The sequence below is a fragment of the Leuciscus leuciscus genome, assembly GCF_965113295.1.
Source record: "Leuciscus leuciscus genome assembly, chromosome: 11".
In the NCBI taxonomy this organism is placed as follows: Eukaryota; Metazoa; Chordata; class Actinopteri; order Cypriniformes; family Leuciscidae; genus Leuciscus; species Leuciscus leuciscus.
This window is the reverse complement of record NC_138735.1, coordinates 2,869,108-2,894,227: the sequence shown is the minus strand read 5'-3', so window position 1 is coordinate 2,894,227 and position 25,120 is coordinate 2,869,108. Positions and strand designations below refer to the sequence as shown.

The window sequence follows — 25,120 nt, the reverse complement described above, 5'->3', positions numbered from 1 at the left end:
TTATCTCCCTCTCATTCTGTCACAACCGTCAGATTTCAACAAAGGTTCATAAAACAAATCCTGGTTTTGTGAAGAAAAGCTCGTTGAGAAGAGTCCGGCTGAGCGGTTTATTGTCAGATGAAGCTGTAATTGTGTTGAGCTCTTGTGCATCAGTGAACGTGCTGTTTTATCAATCAGCAGCTCCAGACTTCAGTAAACGTCTCATCTATATTAAACATCTGTTGTTTTCCCACAAACGTCCTGAACGGGCTGAGCGAGATGTGTCCTGTGTGATGGTCATCCTGCAGTCCAGGCTTGCTTGTCTTTGATGTGTCTAGATGCTCAAAACTATTGATCAGAAGACATCAGTCTCATTCCTTCAAACTCTCCACCGTGAACGGGTAAACTCACATAAGCCCCTTTCACACAGCGCGTTGATCCCGGGAAATTGCCGTAAAATTGCTAGTGTGCCTTCTGTGTGAATGCAAACACGTCTCGGGATTGATGCCGGGATGGATGCCGGGATGGGGACCTAGTAACATTGCCGGGATCAGTCCCGGAACGCGCCCTGTGTGAACAAAAGCCAAGAAGAAAGTTGGTGTTCGTCATCAAAAAAGAAAGAATGGAAAAATGTGTGCAAACTGGAATGAAGCCGAGACCAGGAGCTCCTTACTATCCGCGCTGAAGCTTCTCGAGATCGAAAGCGCAGATCATTAGTAAACTCAAGACGCTGCGTAAAAAAAAAATCCACCAAGTGCACGACTACAATGGAGAGAGCAGTAGCGGAAGATTAGACTGGCCTTTCTTCAACACATCCTGACGTCACGTGTCTTTACGGGATGTGTGTGAACGCACTCACAGATTACGGAAAATCACTGGCAGTGTGAATGAACCAAAATCAAACGATCCTGAGACACATTATCCACGTTTCCACTGTCGGACCTGAGCCGGGCGTGCTAGTGCGTGCCAGGGCCAGTCGTGCTTCCACTGTCACTTCCGGGACTTACTCGGGGTCAACGATCAGGATTTTCTGGCCCGTCGAATACCTTGGTCCAAAGCGGGCCAGCTCGGGCTAGAGGAGTGGTAACGAACAGAGGCGGAGTTTACCCAAGTCTGGAGACGCCAGCGCCGGATGATTCTGTCAGCTAACATCAGCATTAAAAACTTTTAAAATCATTTACCTCAAAACTCACTTTCATATTTGAATGCCTTCTGTTTGTGACCCGATGTGGATTCTGATCACCATATAAGGTAGAAATATTTATACGCGATGCAAAAGACTATGCATGCTAACCATTACCATAGTAAACATGGTAAATATGAATGCTTGAAGAAATCAGACAAATCATAAAGGCTATCACAATCCTGTTTTTATTTTATCTGTCAGTAGCTTACGTCTCGCCTCTTTATACCGGACTATCATAAAATAAAGCAACTTTTTTTTCGGGAGCTTCCTCTGTTTCTTCGACTGGTAGAGGATGTAGGGTACATTTTGTAGGGAAAGCAATGATGCATCCATAAAAAGCCTTCTCATAGTTCCCTTGAGTTTTGTCTCCAGATCCAGAGAGCTGTGTCTAAAAACACTGACATGTGGATCTTGGTCTTCTTAGTAGACAGGAGCGCAGGTGGTGGGAATTATGGGTTCCCTCATTCTCAACACAGCCTCATTCAGGAGAAGTTCCTGTGGGAGGAAGCGAAACCTTCTCACGATCAATGCGGGCCCGTGGGGAAAGCGTATAACACTATAAGAACATGATAGCTCATAAAGGACCTGAGATCAGACCTCAGTCAGCGACAGCCTAATCATACGAGCGCAGTAACAGCTCTATTAGTGCTGGAGATGTGCTGGACAACAGATGTCTGGCTTCAGAAAATAACTTTGACTTTTTGAGTTTTGTTTTGCTCACAAAAGCCATGCATCTGACATTTTGTTTTATGTTTTGTTTTGAGATTATATTTTTTTTGCATTGTGTTAAACAAGCATTTTTTTATTTTTTTTTGAGTTTTGTTTTGTTTTGAGATTTGTTTTGTTTGTTTCCATTGTTTTAGATGAGCATCTGACAAAATTTTGAGACAATTGCACTTAAATCAATAAAAAACAATTTTATCAACTTTTATTTGAGTTTTTTTTTGTTTTGTTTTGAATTTTGTTTTGTTTTGTTCGTATTGTTTGAGGCATGCATCTGACAAAATGTGACAATTGTGTTAAATTTTTGTTTGTTTTGTTTTCTTTACATTTTAGGCTTGTATTTGACAATTTTTTTGACAATTGTGCTTAAAGCAAGAACATTTGTTTTATATTAAATTTACTGTATTTTTTTGTTTAGTTGTTTTGTTTGTTTTGTTTACATTCTAGGCTTGCATTTGACAATTTTGTGACAATTGCGCATACAGCAAGAAAAACTGTTTTATTCAATTTAATTTGAATGCATCTGACAAAATGTTCTGACAATTGTGCCTAAAGCAAGAATAATTAATTGCTAAAGGGACAAGAAAAGAAAAAAAAAACATCTGAAAGATTAAAAAGCCAGTATATTTATATATGTTTTTCCCTCTTTCTCTCCAGGAGTCTCCGAGTTGCCCGACTGTGTCTTTGAACTCTCCACGAGATGAACATGAGCGGCGGATCTCTCAGTCGCTGTATCCCGGAGAGAGCCTGGATGACCAGCACACCCCACGACACACCATGATGGAGAGATTGATGGGTAAGACTCATAATTTCAGTCTTAGCCACAGACGCCCCTGGTGTATCATTGCACACAAAAATGGCCTGAGCTTTCCCGAACCATCTGATCGGCTGACTTTAAGAATTATTCTGGATTCAAGACGTAATTGTTTTCATCAGTCCAGATGTCCTTGCTTACCTGTAATTTCTGGTTTCCACATACATTGTATCCGGAATGTCATTAAAAGGAAATGGGTCAATTTGCATGTCATTTGAAGATCTTTTCCTGTCTATAGGGGCTTTCACACCGTGTAGTTACAGGAACTCAGTTATAGGAACGAGCCACCAGGGCGGTTCCCAAGAACTAATTTTCCCCTAGAGTAATTTTCCTGGTTGCATTTGCACCGCCTGTGGGAACTAATCCAGCATAGGCGACGTCATTTAGGGGCACCGTGATTGGCTGAGAAGTGCCTGGACTTCGGTCCATCTATCACTGTTGTCCATGTTTTGGAGTATGTATATGTAAACTGTGTGTTTGCATTGCTTTTAAAAGTGGCCTGTGCCAGTGTTTCGCATGGCATGCGTTCAGCCAATCAACATAAACTTACGTCATTGGTAGTTTCTAACGTTCTGGGTCAGTCAGACACAGTGGCGTATCCAGGACATTTTTACTGGGGTGGCCAAGATGGGACACAAAACTAGAGTGGGGTGGCCATATATACTATAAAGTAATGTTATGTAAACCTTTAAACTCTTATGAACAATAGAGGATTTTAATAATAGTAACAAAGTGCAAACTTTATTTTTAAATAATGGTACTATTTCATAAAATGTAAGATACAGTCACAGGCCTATTTAGGAAATGTGTTTACTATAGTCTGTTATTAATTGCCATAGTGGGGGATATGACTCATTGGCCATTAACTTGTCCGAAAATGCATTTGTGTTTATCTGCAAAAAGGTTTACATACACTAGATTGCAGCCTAGGCTACTGTTAATGTAAATATAATGTTAGTGGTTTGTTTTTAAAGTCTACATTAGAGACCTGCGCGGGACGGATTTCTCACTTAATAATTCCTAAAAAGCTGACATCTCAGTTCATCGCCATCTCACAAATCTCTGTTATTATCAATGAAACTGGCTGCATAATTAATCTTTCATATTATCTACACTTTGTTTGATATAATAGATGATTTGCCAGTATGCAGAATTCAGCACTGAACAAAAAGTCCATTTTGAGTGGTGAGGGAATTCTATCTTAATTGCATCTGATTGGCCATTGCGTTCAAGAAATCAACACATATGTCTGTGATTGGTTACATTGTTCAACGCTGCAAACATGTTATAAATAGAGACTCTGGCCTGTAAATCGTTTCTATTTTGTTTTAGTTGTTCTTGTTGCTTTTGTGCAACAGATGAATGACAATTTATTCGTTTTTATTTGTTCAATTTATAGATAATTCTATTTTGCGGGAGTCCCGACTCCCGCGAATCGACACACGAGTGCATTACCGCCCGCGCCCGCACTCGGCCATCAGATCTATATTCCCGTGCCGCACTCTGTTGCGTTGGGTCCCGACCATACCTCTCAATCGACTGATTCCAGCGTTTTTATCGTTGTTGTATTGTTGCAACTGTGTGACCGTCCTCTTGTTTCACGGACCAGCAGCAGCAGGTGCACCGTGCAGCGCGCGACGCGCGTGCTCTTATCTCATGGGTCATCTGACCTGCATGGCCAAACGTCCGCTGAGCAGAAATCAGCTCTCACAGTCTCAGTACGACCGATACTGTGTTAGTTAAAAATGTGAAACTGGCCCTAAATCAGTTGATCAGCTGTCATCACTGATTGACAACATTTCTCGTTTCTTGTGTTGACGAACTTGACCTACCTATCAGATCTGGGGTGACCACAGGGGTGGCCAATGAGCTTTCAGGGGTGGCCCCGCCATTGGTCAGACACAAGCGGCAACCTTCCCGTCTCTCTCTTGAATCCAACACGGAAGTGACTTAAGCTGTAATTCATCGACTGGCCTCTAGAGACAGGCTCCAAAAGAGAGTCAATCCCATAGACCCCCATGTTAATAAACCCAATCTTACAGCAGAAAATAATATGTTCACAGCCTGGTACAAAAAGTGGTTTTGGTCTATATAGCTAATTTTGCCCATCATTACAACTGTGAGGGGGGTGAATATTTTCATAACTCATCCGTTTAAATTATATTAGGCCTTATAGGAACCGTATGTAAGAAATGTATTTCAATTAATCATAAAATGGCCCTGATATGTCACTAGACATTAAGAAATCATGTTCATTTCAAATACTTATATCACTGACAATAGTAGTCCGGCCAGGATATTGTCATTTAAAAGTGAAGTTGCAGCCCCTCAACTGATGTTGATGTTGTCATGTTGTGTTTTGGCCTGATGCTCCACCCTTCACCTATCTACCAATCACGAAGTCAGTAGTGTTTCGGCATCCGGGTTGCCAGCTCTGCTCTAGTTACCACAGCTGCAGCTACAAACGTGTCGGATAAAAAATGTCTAACGTTACGAAACCTAAAAGACCTCGTTATGAATCCGAAATACGTCGTGACAAAGTCAGAAAATAAAACAAGGATTTGTATAGGAGATACCTTTGAAAGATGGAGACGGCTGAAATCGGAGAAGAATTTGATCCTGCAGCCTAACTGGCAACCTCGAGTCAGGGGGGAGGGGGAGGGGATACACCACTCTACAGTAATTTGAAAGTGATTGCAGTACCAGTTTTGGCCACAATCTTACATACGGTTCCTTTAAAGTTGTGCATAATTAAGGGCGTGGCCACTTGAGTGACAGGTGGATTGCCGCCACTGGTATTACTAGCGTTTGTCTGCTATCTGTTAGCGTCACGTCACCTCAGCTAATCCGCCTCACTGCACATTTCTGGTTATCCGGGAGTGACGTGCGGCCAAGATGGCGACGGCCGGCTCCGCCCACTTTGAGCTTCAAAAATGCTACGGGTGACGTCACGGACACTACGCCCATATTTTTTCACACAGTCTATGGTTAGACACTACTATGAAGTCTAATTTAGCCATTCCTATAGCTAAAATCGGTCCCTGTTCATTTGGTGCAAACATATTTCCGCCTTTAGATATAGGAACTATGAAAATGTTCCTCTGGTGTGAAAGCCCCTTATGTGGATGTTATTGGTCAAAATAGCTGCAATGTGGGACAGTCTTTATTGGGATAGTCATATTTTTGCTCTGCAAGACTATGTACAGTATGCACACACACATACTGTTTATATATGTCTTGACCTTCTGTTTCCACCGGACATATACGCTTTAAATACACAGATGAATCAACACCTGGACACACACAGCTCAGCCCAGCCAGTCCCAGCATGCTCCTGTGGTTTTGTAAATGGGGGTTAATGTCATTTTCAAGACTCTGTCTCATCCAGCATGACTCTTTCAAGTCAGTCCTGATTTTTCTCAAACTCAGCTCCATTTCTAGTCCTGCCAGACGATTGGAATCGACAGACCAATCCTTTCACCGTCATGCTTGTCATTTCACAATCGACTACTCAGTCTTGAACAATAAGCTCTTTAGTACCTGACGCAAACCCTGATCTTCCTCCTCCTCCTCATCCCCTGCTTTTCTTCCACTTCTTGTTTTCTCTCCTCTTCTTGTTCTGAGCTTGTCTTCTGCGTGTGTTTCTCATTGCAGTGTGATAATGAGTCAGTCAATGACGTCTCGTTCTCCTCATCAGAGTTACAGTGGCAAATGCGTCTGATGGCCGTTTGCACTATCGTTTTTTTTGGCCTTATATTGTTGTAATTTTAATTGATAGTCGGGATAGTAGACAGGACAGTAAATTATGGGATGGGGGGGGGGGGGGGGGGGGGGTGTATAGTGGTCGATAGAATAATAATATATTTTATTATTATCACTAATACTATATATATATATATATATATATATATATATATATATATATATATATATATTAGTGCAGGGCAATGATTAATTGTGATGAATCGCATCCAAAATAAATGTTTGTGTTTAAATAATATATGTGTGTGTACTGTGTATAATTATTTTGTATATATAAATACACTCATACGCATTTATATATTTAAGAAATATTTGCATATACGTATATACTGTATAAATATTTATACATAAGTTATATTATATAGAAATATAAATACTTAATATATAAATACATTTGTTTATACACTCACCTAAAGGATTATTAGGAACACCATACTAATACTGTGTTTGACCCCCTTTCGCCTTCAGAACTGCCTTAATTCTACGTGGCATTGATTCAACAAGGTGCTGAAAGCATTCTTTAGAAATGTTGGCCCATATTGATAGGATAGCATCTTGCAGTTGATGGAGATTTGTGGGATGCACATCCAGGGCACGAAGCTCCCTTTCCACCACATCCCAAAGATGCTCTATTGGGTTGAGATCTGGTGACTGTGGGGGCCATTTTAGTACAGTGAACTCATTGTCATGTTCAAGAAACCAATTTGAAATGATTCGAGTTTTCTGACATGGTGCATTATCCTGCTGGAAGTAGCCATCAGAGGATGGGTACATGGTGGTCATAAAGGGATGGACATGGTCAGAAACAATGCTCAGGTAGGCCGTGGCATTTAAACAATGCCCAATTGGCACTAAGGGGCCTAAAGTGTGCCAAGAAAACATCCCCCACACCATTACACCACCACCACCAGCCTGCACAATGGTAACAAGGCATGATGGATCCATGTTCTCATTCTGTTTACGCCAAATTCTGACTCTACCATCTGAATGTCTCAACAGAAATCGAGACTCATCAGACCAGGCAACATTTTTCCAGTCTTCAACTGTCCAATTTTGGTGAGCTCGTGCAAATTGTAGCCTCTTTTTCCTATTTGTAGTGGAGATGAGTGGTACCCGGTGGGGTCTTCTGCTGTTGTAGCCCATCCGCCTCAAGGTTGTGCGTGTTGTGGCTTCACAAATGCTTTGCTGCATACCTCGGTTGTAACGAGTGGTTATTTCAGTCAAAGTTGCTCTTCTATCAGCTTGAATCAGTCGGCCCATTCTCCTCTGACCTCTAGCATCAACAAGGCATTTTCGCTCACAGGACTGCCGCATACTGGATGTTTTTCCCTTTTCACACCATTCTTTGTAAACCCTAGAAATGGTTGTGCGTGAAAATCCCAGTAACTGAGCAGATTGTGAAATACTCAGACCGGCCCGTCTGGCACCAACAACCATGCCACGCTCAAAATTGCTTAAATCACCTTTATTTCCCATTCTGACATTCAGTTTGGAGTTCAGGAGATTGTCTTGACCAGGACCACACCCCTAAATGCATTGAAGCAACTGCCATGTGATTGGTTGATTAGATAATTGCATTAATGAGAAATTGAACATGTGTTCCTAATAATCCTTTAGGTGAGTGTATATATATATATATATATATATATATACATGCATATGTGTGTATTTATGTATACAAAATAATTATACACAGTACACACACATATATTATGTAAACACATTTTTATTTTGGATGCGATCAATCTTTGCCCAGCACCAATATATATATATATATGTGTGTGTGTGTGTGTATATATATATAAACAAAATCAGATCTCAGAATTGTCTTTCACCTTGTCTCTCTGTTTTTCACTTCTCATTCTTTCCTAGTTTGGTTTGCACAAATGTATGCATTGACACTTTCCTCTAAAAGCATGCGAGTGAATCTTCCCCATCTCCTGTGCGGAGAAACTCTAAAACTTCTCAAAAAGCAGCACTTCAGAGAGTTTAGCTCTACATCTTCTCCGGAGGAAAGTAAAAAGGCAAAGTTTGAGAAAGTTTACCTCAGGGATGATGGCACCCTTCAGCTATTGTAGGCCTGACACGTTGTCATATATCTCATAAACTTTAGTTTTCTCGCCACATGCACCTGAGAATAGTTTCGCCACTTGTCAGTCACTTGCATGACATGTTATTTGTGTTCATGAAAACATGAAAATTGCAACAATAACAGATGACACATTAAATGGCCCATTACTGACGTTCTGAATGACAGAATGTCTGTCCCGTAACTTTCTGCGCTGTAGGACGAGAGGTTGGACCTTGATGTATGTGTTTGCCAGAGGTCATCTTCTAAAGGACCCGGGTGAAGACCTGCCTGACACCGTGTGCTGCATCACTGTCAGGGAAATAGTCTTCAGGAGCCACAACTGCTTTCACACATATTAGCTGTCACTCAGGAAGGAGCAGACATGGCAGGTTTGAGCTACAAGGTTAGCGAGATAATGTCGTCTCGTGGATGTTATGACAGGTCGGGATGAGGAATGAAACTTTAAAGCTTGAAAACAGACTGAAATGGGGGAAAAAACTCACAAGAATAAAGTGCTAAAGTACAAATTGATAGTTGACACAATTTAGGGTACAATTTTTATAAGACTGGATAAAGGAAAGTATTAATCTTAGGTTTAGTTGTGGTCTCAATGTTTGTTTGGTTAGTTAGTTTCTTGTTTTAGTCTTTATTTATACCTGTCACTATTTCATTATAAACGGTCCTGCAACTAACTAACAAACACATACATACATAAAAAAAAATAATAATAAAAAAAAATAAACGGTGTAATTCATCTGAATTAATGTACGTAAAAACAAACAAAATCAACATGTTGCAAAATGTTGTTTAACTCTTTACCTGCCAGCGTTTTTTTATTTTCTTGTTTTTTAAAAGCATTTTGATCATTTTCACAAAACTTTCATGGTCCCCAGAATATTTTGTTGTATGAATATCTGAAAATGGAATATTTTAATATCCATTTTACCTATCCATCCATCTACAGGACCATTTACAATGGCAGACATAAATAAAGACAAGGAACATGATAATAATGATAAAATCCAATAAAAAAAGCAGTGTCCGAAGAAACGTGTGCTATAAGTACAAATTGATAGTTGACACAATTTAAGGTACAATTTTTATATGACTGGATGAAGGAAAGTATCTTAGGTTGTGGAACTGGTCTCAATGTTTGTTTGGTTAGTTAGTTTCTTGTTTTTGTCTTTATTTATACCTGTCACTATTTCATTATAAACGGTCCTGCAACCAACCAACCAACAAACAAACCAACCAACAAACAAACAAACAAACAAACAAATACATAAACGGTGTAGTTCATCTGAATTAATGTACGTAAAAACAAACAAAATCAACATGTTGCAAAATGTTGTTTAACTCTTTACCTGCTAGCGTTTTTTTAGTTTTTTTTTTTAAGCATTTTGATCATTTTCACAAAACTTTCATGGTCCCCAGAATATTTTGTTGTATGAATATCTGAAAATTTTATATTTTAATATCCATTTTACCTATCCATCCATCTACAGGACCATTTATACTGGCAGGCATAAATAAAGGCAAGGAATAATTATGATAATAATGATAAAAAAAAAAATAATAAAAAAAAAAAACGTGTCAGAAGAAACGTGTGAACTTTGGTTTCAGTGACAGGGCTGAGCATAATGGAGCATAACCCACCACTGTAGTGCATGGAGTTTAACATTTCAGACAAATCACGCCCTGAAAAATAAAAATAAAAATGGGATCCGACCTTTGAGACTGAAATGCATTTCCGAAAATCAGATTTGAATCGTCTTTCAAACCAAATACGAACGATTTCACGTCATTCTCTGCTGTTCAGGTTGCAAATAATTAAGCAGATTTTGCCCTCTTCTCTCCATCTTTTCTTGTCACACGTGACATACTCCTCCTTCCTAGAGGTGAGGTGTGAGATTGCACCTTTTCTGTCTAGCAGCCGTGCTGTACATGTTGGATTCTCGTAGTCTTTTATGTTCGAGTTGCACTTAGTGTTACTTTAACAAGTTAAACACAGTTAAAGTGACACACAGAGGGACTTTTTCAATCATTTAAGGGAATGCGCTGTACCAATTTGAATTTGCCCTTCACAACTGTTGATTTGGAGAGAGAAGTGCCTCTAAGTGTGTGACGGGAAAGGTTAGCCCCATTAAACAGCGGAAATAGGCACTGTGGCTAATGCTCGTAACAAAAAAAAACCGAGGTATACGAGTCCATTAATAGTCCTTCGTGTAAAACGGCGTTTCTGTGACTGTTGCTCCTGGAGACTCACTATATTCAGAGACATATTGAGTATATTCTGAATGAATCTACCTCTGAACGACAGTCATTACAGTTGTGAATGCCTTGTGCACTTCAGGTAATCACAGTGGCAGAACATCTCAGAGTGTAGTCATTTAGACAGAGCACTGGAAATCATCTTCGCCACCTTTCAACAGGTGGAAAAAAGAGAAAGAAGTCGTATTGCCTGTCGGATAAGGTCATAAGCCATGTTGGATTAGCATATGTATATGATAATATATAATAATAGTTAGGCTGCATAATATAGGCTATTACCAGCACAACATTGTGAGGATGGTCATTTTGAAGTCATCATTTGTGACATTCAGCGACTCTTCTGTGAAATCTGATTGTGCTTCGGCTAGCAATCTGGCTAGCGATTAAGCTTGAGATTTGGTAATAAGGCTTGTGATTCAGCTAGCAATTTGACTAGTAATTTAGCTTATGATTTACTTAGCAAATTGGTTAGCTTGTGATTTGGTTATTGTTTAGTTAAGCACTAAAGCTGTGATGTATCTATGATTTGACTATAATTTTAGCTTGTGATTTGGTTAATGATTAGCAATAAGGCTTTGGATCTAGATCATATTTCACTATTCATTTAGCTTGATTTAGTTAGTGATTTGGCTAGTGATTAAGCTTGTGATTTGGTTAACGTTCATCTAGCAGTAGGCCTAACTCTAGTGATTCAGCTAGCGATTTAACTAATTCATTAATTCATTACATTTATATAGCGCTTTTTCTGAGACCTCAAAGCGCTTTACATGGAAGGGGGGAATCTCCTCAACCACCACCAATGTGCAGCATCACCTGGATGATGCGACGGCAGCCATATTGCTCCAGAACACCCACCACACACCAGCTTACTGGTGGAGAGGAGACAGAGCGATGAAGCCAATCAGTATACGGGGATGATGAGGAGGCCATGATGGACAGAGGCCAAGGGGCAAATTTGGCCAGGATGCCGGGGTTACACCCCTACTCTTTTTCGAAGGACATCCTGGGATTTTTAATGACCACAGAGAGTCAGGACCTCGGTTTAACGTCTCATCCGAAGATCGGTGCTCTTTTGGCAGTATAGTGTCCCCGTCACTATACCGGGGCATTAGGACCCACACAGACCACAGGGTGAGCGCCCCCTGCTGGCCTCACTAACACCTCTTCCAGCAGCAACCTGGTTTTTCCCAGGAGGTCTCCCATCCAGGTACTAACCAGGCTCAGCCCTGCTTAGCTTCAGTGGGCAACCAGTCTTGGGCTACAGGGTGATATGGCTGCTGGCTAGTGGTATATATTGTAATTTACTTAGCAATTCGGTTTGTGATTGGCTAGCAATTGCAACTGTGTGTTTTGTAACTGCTAAATTACTTACAGGTACCGTACCTTTAATCATTATGCATACGCTTTTATCCAAGTATGCAGAATGCTACAACACAATTGATTAATCTGAGGGAGACGCAGACATGGGGGAAAATGCTTTGGAAACTCGTATATCAGAGCGCTAATTATCTTTAGACTTCTTTTATTCCTTAAACATAAAACTAATTAACAGGAAAGCTAATGTTGCTTGTCTTTGCAGCTGCATTAGCGATTAAACTTAACTACTTCAAAGTTAAACTCTTTTTTTTTTTTTTTTTCATGTGCTTCCTCTGATGTTTTGTCCACCACCAAAACATTAAGTTGCAAATTAATGAATCCTGAAGCTTACTGTGAGCTTGTAATATTTTATCTTTTTGTAATATCTGTTCTCCTATAAAGAGATAAAAGTGCCGTAACACTAAATATTGTGAGTCAGAGTGATGGGCGGGGCTTAATCTGACAGTGTCATCACATTTATTGCCCGCAGTGGCTGTCAGTCAGAGTGATGGGCGGGGCTTAATCTAACAGTGCCATCACATTGATTGGCTGCAGTGGCTGTCAGTCAGAATGATGGGCGGGGCTTAATCTAACAGTGCCATCACATTGATTGGCTGCAGTGGCTGTCAGTCAGAATGATGGGCGGGGCTTAATCTAACAGTGCCATCACATTGATTGGCCGCGGTGGCTGTCAGTCAGAGTGATGGGTGGGGCTTAATCTGACAGTTCCATCACATTGATTGGCCACAGTGGCTGTCAGTCAGAGTGATGGGCGGGGCTTAATCTGACAGTGCCATCACATTGATTGGCCGCAGTGGCTGTCAGTCAGAGTGATGGGCAGGGCTTAATCTGACAGTGCCATCACATTGATTGGCCACAGTGGCTGTCAATCAGAGTGATGGGCGGGCTTAATCTGGCAGTGCCATCACATTGATTGGCCACAGTGGCTGTCAATCAGAGTGATGGGCGGGGCTTAATCTGGCAGTGCCATCACATTGATTGGCCACAGTGGCTGTCAGAGTGATGGGCGGGGCCTAATCTGACAGTGCCATCACATTGATTGGCCACAGTGGCTGTCAGTCAGAGTGATGGGCGGGGCCTAATCTGACAGTGCCATCACATTGATTTGGCCACAGTTGCTGTCAGTCAGAGTGATGGGCGGGGCTTAATCTGACAGTGCCATCACATTAATTGGCCACAGTGGCTGTCAGTCAGAGTGGTGGGCGGGGCCTAATCTGACAGTGCCATCACATTGATTTGGCCACAGTGGCTGTCAGTCAGAGTGATGGGCGGGGCTTAATCTGACAGTGCCATCACATTAATTGGCCACAGTGGCTGTCAGTCAGAGTGATGGGCGGGGCTTAATCTGACAGTGCCATCACATTGATTGGCCACAGTGGCTGTCAGTCAGATCGATTGGCGGGGCTGTCAGTGGGATGAGCTGCTGGCTGTGAAACTGTGTGAAGATGTAGCGTATACACTGAGCCTTACATCAATCTAACTGGCAGTGTGAATCCACCTCTCGCAAGTCTCTACTACACAGGCTACTTGTCAAGGTATAATGCAGCAGGTGGCAGATACACATCCCGGCCTGAATCAGATGTGTTTTTTCTTCTTTCTCCATTTCTCTTTTCTCCTGTTGTGTCTTGGCCAGGACTTTGTGGGATACGTTGTTTAAAAGAGTGGTTATTTTAATAAAAGTACTGAAAATATGCAAGATCTTGGCAGTAATCAAGGATTTATTTGATGTGGAGTGAATTAAAGCAGTCTTGTTCGCTGTGAGCACAACTTTGTCTAAATTGAAAAGTCCAGTCAGAAGCAGAAAATCTCACTGTGTCGCAAATTGCGGACCCGTCAGTCACGTCTGGACGTGCTGTTTCAGAGGATAATCTTTTCACACCACAGGGATCATGGAAATGCACTTCACCTGTTGATGGCTGGAGAATTGGCAACATTTGCTGGCCATGAATATTTCTAACTGACGTTTCCTTTTTGTGATTTTTTTAGAATACCCTGTATGTATTTTGTTCATTATTTAGTCTTTCACTGAATCTTTGCAATGTAAAAAGCTAGTGAATTGCAGCAGCATATTTATAGTAAAAATCAGGCATTTTCTTTCAAACATTGTTATTTTGTTTGCTCAATAATTTTTTTTAAAACCATCAACTCTTACTAACTAAGCTTATGATAGTAAATTGTGCAATTCAATAGATTAAATTCGGATTAATCTGATTTATTTGCATTGATTTAAAATAATGTATCAATTATTGAAACATTGCAATAAAAAAAAGAAATAACAATAAAAATTTAACTTATATGTTTTTGAAAGACGTCTCTTCTGTTCATTGAGGCTGCATTTATTTAATAAAACAAGTTTGAAATCTATTTTAATATATTTTAAAATGTAGCAGCATCATTACTCAGAAACATTTCTGATTATTATCAATGTTGAAAACAATTTTTGCTGCTTCATATTTTTTGTGAAAATTGTGATGCATATTTTCAGGATCCTTTGATGAATAGAAAGTTCTAAAGAACAGTATTTATTTGCAATAGAAATATTTTGTACCAGTGTAACAAAGGTCCTAACCGTCATCCTTGTTGAATAAAAGTGTACGTTTCTTGTTTGTCTATTTTGACCGAATTTTATTTACTCACCAAAGCTGACTTGTTGTCCAAATCAGCTTTTAGGAAGGATAGAAATATAATATAGATATAGATAGAGAGATCCGAGAGAGGAAAAGTTGAGCTTTTAATATTTCACTCTTTCATCACATCTCTCCGTGAATCCCGAGGTGTGACCTTCTTTTCCTCAAGGTATATTTGTCTCTGTATCTCTGCTCTCTTGTGAATGGCACAGGAGCAGAACTAGAATGACAGAGATATGCTGGGAATTGCATCACACCAGCAGCGCCTCCTCAGACTCCCTCGGCTTCTCTTAAGTGGTTTGTCTCCGCCTGTCAGATTAGCACACCCGCTGTATTAATCTGCTGATGAAGACTACAGGATAATGAGAGCTGTTATGCTAACAGGTGGAGGGTTGATGAGAGATAACAGACTTGCAGTGACCACCGAGAGCCTGAAACACTCTCAGAACGAGAAGAGAGAGACCTGGTCTTATTGTTGTTTCTCCCTGTGACCTTCCCCTGTGATATTACATCAGGGACCTGACCTCTAGAGTGTTACACACACACAAACAATGCATGTGTACATATTAGGCCTGTCATTTAACACATTAATTCACTGCAATTAGTTATAAAACAATAACATCACACAACAAAATACTCTCAATTAATGGATTCCCCTCATGTAAATTCTGCAGTAAGGATTTTTCAGATGATGATACTATTAAAGAGGAAATATTATGCCCTTTTACAAAGTTTTGGGCTCTACTAGAATAGTTTTTCATGTTTGAATGTTCAAAAAGCACATTATTTTCCCCATATTCTCCATTATTGCAGCTCCTCTCTTCCCAGTCTGTCAGTAACGCTCTGTTTACTTCCTGTCTCTATGAAGCCCCTCCTTCTGAAAAGCACACTGTGCTCTGATTGGTCGGCTGGATCAGTGTGTTGTGATTGGTCGAGCGCTTCGAGTGTGTTGGGGAAATGTCCCGCCCCTTTCCATTACCACCAGTTTAACACACTACAAACTAACTCAACCAGGCCCCGCCCCTTTATTCTGCGCATGAATTATTTAAATGAGGAATATTGTGACGTGTTCGTTCCCGGAAGAAACTCAAGACTACAATGGAGGCGTTTCAGGGAGTTCAGAAACACTGACACTGATATAGAGAATACAAGTGCACATCAAGGGTGCGTATAGGGTGCTTATGAGATTCCTTGTGAATTGTAAAATGACAAATGGGACACTGTCCCGTCTCACGGGCCTCACAGATGCACGGAGCAAGACCTCTAATACACATCAATCGCACTAGTTGGCACAGGGACTAAATGTAAGATTGTAATCTGGCCAAGAACACTATTTTTTTAAGCTGTTGACTGCTTTTAAAGGCTCTCCACCTCTGGTAGTCACTTTTCATGTCATGAATTTGTGATATCTGACTTTAAACTGATAAACTGATCTCAGCTGTGTGTCTGAAAAAGCATTGTGAGTTAAGTTTTACATTTACATTTTACATTTATTCATTTAGCTGACGCTTTTATCCGAAGCGACTTACAATTGCTATATATGTCAGAGGTCGCACGCCTCTGGAGCAACTAGGGGTTAAGTGTCTTGCTCAGGGACACATTGGTGTCTCACAGTGGATTCGAACCCGGGTCTCTCACACCAAAGGCATGTGTCTTATCCATTGCGCCACCACCACCCCGATCTACGATCCACTTAGGCGTATGATGCTGTTGAGAAATACAGCCCTGGTCGGCTAATACAGCCGTGGTTATTAGAAGATTTTTTGCTTTTGCTTTGTTAAAACCTGCAAGTTTTAACTTTAAATTTGTACAAAGGATAGTGTATTCTCAAGTGGGTGATATGTCAAACTTCTTGAGCTGATGTTGTACTTCAATTCCACCAAACAAAGACTGTGAATGACTTTTGTTAAACTTCCCATCTGTATTTCAGTAATAAAATAAATCTGTGTTTAGGTCTTTCTCAGAGAAAGTTTGTGTGATTGCCCCTGAGCTGTCAAAACTTATGAAAGACAAATGATCTCTCATTAAGACAGAGGAAGCTACGTAGTCTGGTTTTCATCAGTTTTGATTATTTCTAGTTTAAACAAGAATCACCATAATAATGTTGTTAAATTGTTTAACAAATTAATATCTTAAATAGCTAATGATTATGCCAAATTATATCCATTAATAGTCTTTTGTTAATGTGTACTCCAACCATTTGATTTCCATTTCCATTTATGCATTTGCATAAGTGGCATGCATTGCATATAAGATATACATTAGTTGCTTTCCCTCGGATTCGAACTCATGGGCTTAGCATTGCTAGCCGTGCATTAATGATTGAGCTACATGCAAGCTAATATTGGAAAGCTAATGTTGTTAAGAAAGACAACTTATGGTTACAACGATTTGGCTAAGATGTTAAGTTTCTGAGTTGTCACAGTAAAGGTAATTAATGGAACATACTGTGGGTTTCGAACCTAAACCGCCTGGTTACTGCCACAGTGGTTGGGTTGATCTGTTTAGCTGGTTTTAAAGTTGTTTTTGGCACTTATCATGTTGTCAGGCTGGGATAGCAGCTCTCTGACCAACTATACCAGCAAACCACCATTAAAATATCTATATTTTGGCTGGGAGTAGATGCATTGCTTTGTTGTTTTAATGGCGGAGGCTCTTTCTTTCACTATTTCCTGTGTTTACAGTATAAGCCCATTCTCATGTAACCACACTCAAATCAAATGTGACTGAGTTGATGTTGCCAACACATGTGATGCAATATAATGTCAAATGTTCACTGTACTTTTGGAGGATGTATTCTGAAAAACACAGCGGAGAGGCGGTGGCATCAAAGACCCTCAGATCTCAATGATGACCTGCTGGATTTCCCCGACCACAGCAAGTCACTGTGGATGGACATTCATGACAAACACTTGGCTTTCGCTCAATCCCCTGCTTCTGGGAAAATGTGATTGTTGATGACTTTGTTCCTAAATACATGGGAGGTTGTGATTAATACCACATGTTGGCCTATTTCTTTCATTTAAAAATGTTTTTGGATTACCGGATTACACAAAGTTGCATTATGCTTTTTTTAAATGACTGGAGGAAACTGAAACCCTCTTGTTCCCACAGGTCTGTTTCGGTGAAGCCTAGCTTTCAAATCGCCTTCTTTAGATGCTCTTGAAATAAACCCAGTGCACCGACTCCTCTCAAAAGCTTTTGCTCACTATGAGCTAAATCAATGAGACTGAAAACTTGCTTGAATACCTGGGAAAATTGAAGTCTTATGGCATGACCTTTCATTTTGTGCTTAAATTTGGGTTGAAGTCACATTTTGGACCTTATGAACACCTCAACCATTTTAAAAGCCATCCTGGTGACCAGCAAATGTCATATACTGGATGGTGGCAGTCTGATTTGTTGCCATCAGGACAAGCTCAACTAGCTTAACCAACAAGACCAGCATGTTCAACCAGCTTCGCCAGAAATTACAGTTTCTTCAGCTACATTTTGCTTGTATTAGTAACTTAAAGTTGCTTCATTTTAAGGTTTCTACCCTTGAATGCTTTATTCTGATTGGTTGACAACCGTTAGCACTTATTTTTTTAGTTAATACACAGCTAAAGTAGTTCCAGGCATGTTTTGACCGCATTATAGTTCCATATCACATCGCCAAATTATTTACGTTGTTTCAAACAGCTAAAGAATCAAAACCCACAAAGATAATTGACCAAGCAAATAAATATAACAAACAATAGGATACAAATATCAAACTATTTCAGTTTGTGCCACAAATGTGTTTTATCATTAATGGAAAGCCTGCTCTCTTTCTCTTTCTCTCCTTCGTCATGGCCGCATTACCACCTCATTAATTTTCCAATAATTCAACAGCCCATCATCAATTATTCCTTACTTGAGTTTTCCCACACTACAAGAAATACAAGTAGGAACTTTTCTGATAAGTGATTGTCCAAACTCTGCTTCCCTCCACCAACCATCCTGAAACCCTCCTGCCCTCTTTCATTCTGGACGCAGCATCAAGGAACCGTTTCATTCAAGTTTATTTGTTCGAGCCCCGATTTGGGTGGCCAACGCTGCTGTCTACGCCAATCACTTGATTCCCACAATGGCTTGATTCTGGGCCCAGCAAACAGGCAATGGGGGGGACTATTTGTTATAGCAAGAGAGACCCTGCAAGGGATCGTCTGATCGCAGCGTGACAGAAAACAACAGCAGTCCACCACCATGCCATCAGCGCTCTGCAAGGAGAATATCGCACAGATTAAACAGAAGAGGCAGTTACAAACACAAACAGCTCCTTCATGAGGCCCAACAGTTTGGGAAAGACTGCACATGATTGCCTTGATGTTTATCCCCAAATGACCTGAATCAAATGTCCTCGGGATGCAAGCATGATGCAGAGGTTTGGAAATCTTCACAGATTAAACAGAAGCATGATGTGTTTGGGAAGGAAAGATCTTTTGGGTAAAGCAACAGTCTTTTGTTTTGCTTCGGTCATCCAGTTCGAGCCAAACTGCGTCCTGTTTAGCTTACATTATGAAATTAATTGTCAGATGAATATCGTTATAAATGGATCATGCTAAAAATGCATAAAACAACAAGTTTCTTGAGGTTGTTTTTCGATGGGTAACAATCTTTTTGCACTATTGGGGCCACATCCAAACTAAGGCTACGTCTACATTAATCCGGATACATTTGACAATGGTGTTTTCGTTTAAAAACGCTCTCCGTCCACACTAGCGTTTTCAAAGGCTTTACAGAAGTTTCTCATCCACACTGAAACGTCTGAAAACACCAAATTCACCTAACAGTGCATGCGTAAAACCCAAGCGGCAACCTCCCTGTCTCTCTCTTGAAACCAGCACGGAAGTGAATTAAACGGCAATTCATCAACTGGCCACTTGAGGCTGGATGCAGAAGTGAGTCAAATCTGCATCTCCTCCATGTTAAAATGCCCAACTTTACAGCAGAAAAAAACATGTTTAAAGCCTGGAGCAAAAAGTGGCTTTGGTCTATACAGCTAATTTTGCCCTTCATGACAACTGTGAGGGGGGTGATTTTTTTTATTTTTTATAACTCATCCGTTTAAATTATATTAAGCCTTAAATTTCTGCATAATTAAGGGTGTGTCCACTTTTGAGTGACAGGTGGATTCCCGCTGCTGTGGTCATTAGTCATCATTAGCCGTTTGTCTGCTGTCTGTTAGCCGTAACTTTAGGGTTTTTCGCCCATTTTCGTTTATCCGGGAGTGACGCGCTGCCAAGATGGCGACGGTCAGCTACGCCCACTTTAGGCTTCAAAAACGGTCTTCAGAAAACCTACGGGTGACGTCACGTTTTTTACAGTCTGTGGTAAAACCTTATAAAAGCTCACTGAGATCATACTTACGGAAAAAATAAATAATAGAGTTTTTGCACAATTCTTCTGGCAGGATCATTTTATTTAGCAAAATATCTCCGCATTCACCGATCGTCCTGGTCACTCTCACTCACCATTATATGTTTGGTCTAAAACGCAACATGTTTTACCGCAGGACAGCAAATACGAGTGAGTTTTCTGTCATCTTTGCAGGACTGTGATATGAAGACTGTGCAAAGTATAACATATTTTAGCAACAGTGTGAATGTGAATAGCACATAACAGGCACAACACCGGTATAAACATGAATATCTATGGGTTCAATATGCGTCACATGACTAAACTTACGTCATCGTTTTTAAATACCTCCGTTTTGACAATCCACGATACAACGTGAAAACAGCATTTTTCAAATGCATTTTGAAAAAGCTTTGTTTTCATTAATAAAAACGCAGTCTCAGTGGACGGAAGGCCAAAACGGAGAGAAAAAGCATGGAATTAGCCGTTTGTCTGCTGTCTGTTAGCCGTAACGTTAGGGTTTTTCGCCCATTTTCGTTTATCCGGGAGTGACGCGCTGCCAAGATGGCGACGGTCTAGTGTGGACAAGGCCTAAGATGACAACAGTTTTTCTTACTTTTAACCCACCCAACTCTTCACATCGTGCCGACTCTCATCCACGTTCTGGTTAATGGATCTAGACAAAGTGCTGAGGAGATGTCAGCAGGATTAGTCAGTCGCTAACACCCTCCCACCAGGACAAAGCTCTCTGAAGAACATCCTGCAGAGATTTTTTAGTACATCAGTCCCAGAAGCTTACTGGCAGGTACATCATTGTGCCTTCACAAACCATTAGAAATTAGCTGTTTGAAATTCTGTACTCCTCTACTGTACAAGCCTGCTGGTTTCCCGTCCTCTTCTCAGAGCTTAATGCATAATAATCCAAGTACGCCTTCGCTATATTTCCCTGGTCCTGCAATTAAGAGGTCCGTTTTTAAGCAGATTTTTTTTATGATTCACCGTGAAATCATGAGCGAGAGTGGGTGGACGGGGGATATAATCTTAATAAAACGGTAGGCCAATTAGTCGACCACAGCAGAATTGTGGTCTATGCGTTTTTATCTTCCATGTTAAAGACTTTCACCTTTTCACTGTGTCACAGTGGCTATTTCTATAGGTGTCCTTTACGCCATTTAGAAGAGCCAAGAGTAATGCCAGGAAACAGGAGGTCAGCACTTGTGTCAAAAAATCTGTAGGAATAGCCTCATTTACTGCAAGAACATGACTGTGTTCAGCACTAAAGCCAATTAAAACCATGTTCTGCATAAGCAAAAAAAAAAGAAAAACAGACCTTGCATGGACATTCTGCCACTTTCAAGTGTTGGATCCTTTCTTATTTGGGTTTTATTTCTTTTTTCATGTGGATTAATCCTGGTCACAGACAGTCTCTTGAAATTTATCATGTTGAGGGATCATATGGCATGACCCCAAATTTTTTTAATTAATTGAAAAAAAAAATCACTTATCATTCAAACGTATTTCTTCTCAAGTTTTGAATCAGACTTGAATCAATCCATGACTTTTCTATGACAGGCTGTTTTTTATTTAATTTCTGAATTCAAATTGAATTATTTTAATTTTATTTTTTTGGAGAAGTTAACCGAGACGTTAAAATTGATGTCTTGATGTCATGATGAAGAAAAAATATTTGAACCAATTTCATCTCTTGAAATTAAAGTTTTTTTTTTAAAAAATTCAAAATAGGTAATGATATCACCCAGATCCTCATGAATATAAAATATCATACTGTATAATTTGAACGCAAAAATAGTTCAGGTATGGTGTGACTCCCTAAAAATGTAATATTATGTATGAATTAATTCATAGTATGTGTTAAAAAAAAAAATGCATTGAAATGTATTTTTGAAAATCTGGACTAAGATTGTTTACACAACACCGTTTTCAAATAAAAACGGAAAACTTTGTATTCGTCCGTTCATGTGCACGACAATGGCGTTTTGAGGGCCTGAAAACACAAACTTTTAGAAATGGGTTTCAAAGTGCAAGTTTTTGGAAACGAGACAGTTATCGTCTCCGTGTAAACTACAAAAACGTGACTCTGTGAAAACGGTGACGTATAGGCATGCACATGCGTATTACGTGTTCAGTCTATAGGCGAGTGCTCTGTACAAGAATGCGTATGTGCATTCCACACATTATCTCCACCTACTGGCCTGGCATGTGTAATACAGCGTGTTTAGTAGTTTTCGCGGATCCATGGGAATGGGGATTGTCTTGACAACATCGTCATCTATACAAAGAAAAAACGTTTCCATTTTGTGTACATCATTGTCATGTAAATGCACACTAAGATATGTTGGGGAGAGCGGGGCACAACCTAACACAGTTTGGGTTTGGCTAAATTATTAAACAAATAATTAAGTTAGATTATTTTTATTCAATTTTTTTTTTTTTTTTTTTTACAAGCAGCATACACTTCTCTGCTACAAATGAACATTACATGCATTTTCATACACTTGTACTGAGAGTGACAGAAGTGCAAATGTGACAACTTACCCCATATGTGGGGTTACTCGTAACAGACAGAGGGTTAGTTGTAACACTGGTGTGTAACACACATAATTCAGTATTATTTTATCTGTATAGTTTGATATTGTTTGTACATCTGTATAGATATATATCCATACATCCATCCCTCATCCAATCATCCTTCTATTATGGATCAATGTCATGGATAGAGATATAGGAAAGGGCTGCACAGTTTTGCAATAAATAAAATCATCAAATATTGTAATTGCTATTTAATTATATTTGTGTGTGGCAGCTGCATGCAAAATTATTATTATTAATAATAACGGTAATAATAATAAAAATGAGCTCAATCACATTTTAAAGGGTTTATTGCATGAAAAACAGGCTTTTAAATAAATAAACAAGTGATCAATGCATAGTTAACAAATGTGAGAAAAAAAAAATCATAGTTTGACATTTAAATTCCAACATTGTTTGTGAAAGTCCAACAAAGTTAAATGTGGCAAAATAAATATATAAATAAATACTCAAACCTGAACAGTTGTGTGGCTCCCCGTTTTCATTTCATTATCGTTGTACAATTGGCGGCTTATTTAACACTGTTCTACACATCTAACCCCGCTGTGTAAAACATAGTTTAACCCTAAGCTAACAGTTGCTCGGAGTTGCTGATATGTTTTAAAACGGTGCTGTGTTTTAGCCAACAAGACCGTGATCAAGGTCATATAAAGTGAGATTTGGTGACGTACACACACACCACAGAAACCGAAAACAACATATGATGAAAAAATTGACTTTGTCCAGAATCTTCACGAAATCTTATCAAAAGTTTCCACAAATGCGCGTGAGACCGTCTTCTGGCAGCGAGAGAGAGAGAGAGAGAGAGCGGAAACACAACCTGACCATGACTAACTGTGTAGAAGTTACATACACACACACTCAGTATTTCACTCCAGTGTTATCATTCTAATGTTTTCCTCCTCCACTTGATGTATTCATCATTGCAGTGATGTTCTGGGCTTTGACTGTGTTTCTGTTGAGCGTGTCTGCGCATATGTTTCCGTGAATATATCAGTGTACACACACACGTATAAACGTCTTCTCACCTCCACAACTGTGAAATTCAAGTTCACGCTATTGCACACACACATTCTTTCATTGGTACTCGGGTATGTATCTGCACGCCAACGACAGAAGTTTTTCCATATGTCCTGACCCACCGCTCAGTGAGAGAGTGTGTTTGAGAAGCTGATGCATTATGGGTGATTGCTCTGAGATCGAAGCTCTTGTGGATCTTGTGGACCATCAAGGTTTCTTGTAAACATCTTGAGAACTCCAGAGCCACCAATGCTTTACCTTTTCTAATGTTTCTTGATCTCAGTCTTGTGTCAAGCCGGCTGTTTCACATCTTACCCCTGCGAAGCTGAAAACGGCCGTTAAATGTCTCGTCTCCAGTGAAAACACGGCTCATCCTCAAGCTGGGCTTTGTAAATATTTGACTCTCAGCCTTAAATCAGCCGAAGCTTTGGTTTGTGTACGTGTTAATGATCTAACGATGAAAGTTTAGCATAGCAGATTGTTAATTGCTGGACTGCTCAAGTCTGCGTCGGATGGATTAGTCCAAGTTAAATCTGAGTCTCACGGGTCAGGGCTGTGACTCTGTTCACTGAAGACTCATGCTGTTCATTCGCTGCTTTACTAGGCTTTTCTAGAGGCGTTTAACCATACGCTCTGATGCTAGCGCACTAAATCAACATGACTACGCTTCTCTAATGAACTCTACTAATTATCAAAGATGATATACACTTATTAACACGACCAGCCTTCCTAGATTGATCATGTTTTAAGATATGTCAGTTGCTTTCAGTTAAAACTGGGAGTGTTTCAGTCTGGGAGTGAAACCAGGTTTTGATCTTTAACCATCAGGCTTCGACCCCCCCCATGTCTCATGACAGTTTCTTATAAATTCATGAACCTAAAAATAAGGGTTTCTTCATATCATACGGCTAGAAAAACACGCAATATGCTGAGAGTGGATCTCTTCAGAATGTAAATGTAGAGTTTATCTGGTGGTGTTCAATTCTGAAAAATACACACACACACACACACACACACACACGTTTACTTGGCTATCTAAATGGGGACATACCATAGACGTAATGGTTTATATTCTGTACAAACTGTATATTCTCTTCCCTTACACTAACCCGACCCCTCACACACAACTTTCTGCATTTTTACATTTAAAAATTATTAAATAGTTTATTTTTATACCAGTTTTACAAATGAGGACGTCCCTACAGGGAGTTTTTGGAGATTTTGTCTGGTTTTGGTCACTTCTGGGTACAAATTTGTCCCAAAAATACAGTTAAGTAGACACACACACACACACACACACA

General features: G+C 39.9%; 1 protein-coding gene across 1 annotated transcript in view; it reads left to right on the top strand.

Annotated features, from left to right (window-relative positions):
• pard3aa (par-3 family cell polarity regulator alpha, a) overlaps positions 1–25,120 on the top strand; it is a 460,595-nt gene that overhangs the window by 276,898 nt on the left and 158,577 nt on the right. The window contains exon 14 of the mRNA XM_082183270.1: positions 2,546–2,915. Coding sequence (XP_082039396.1) covers positions 2,546–2,915 — 370 coding nt within the window. The remainder of the gene's footprint in view (positions 1–2,545; positions 2,916–25,120) is intronic.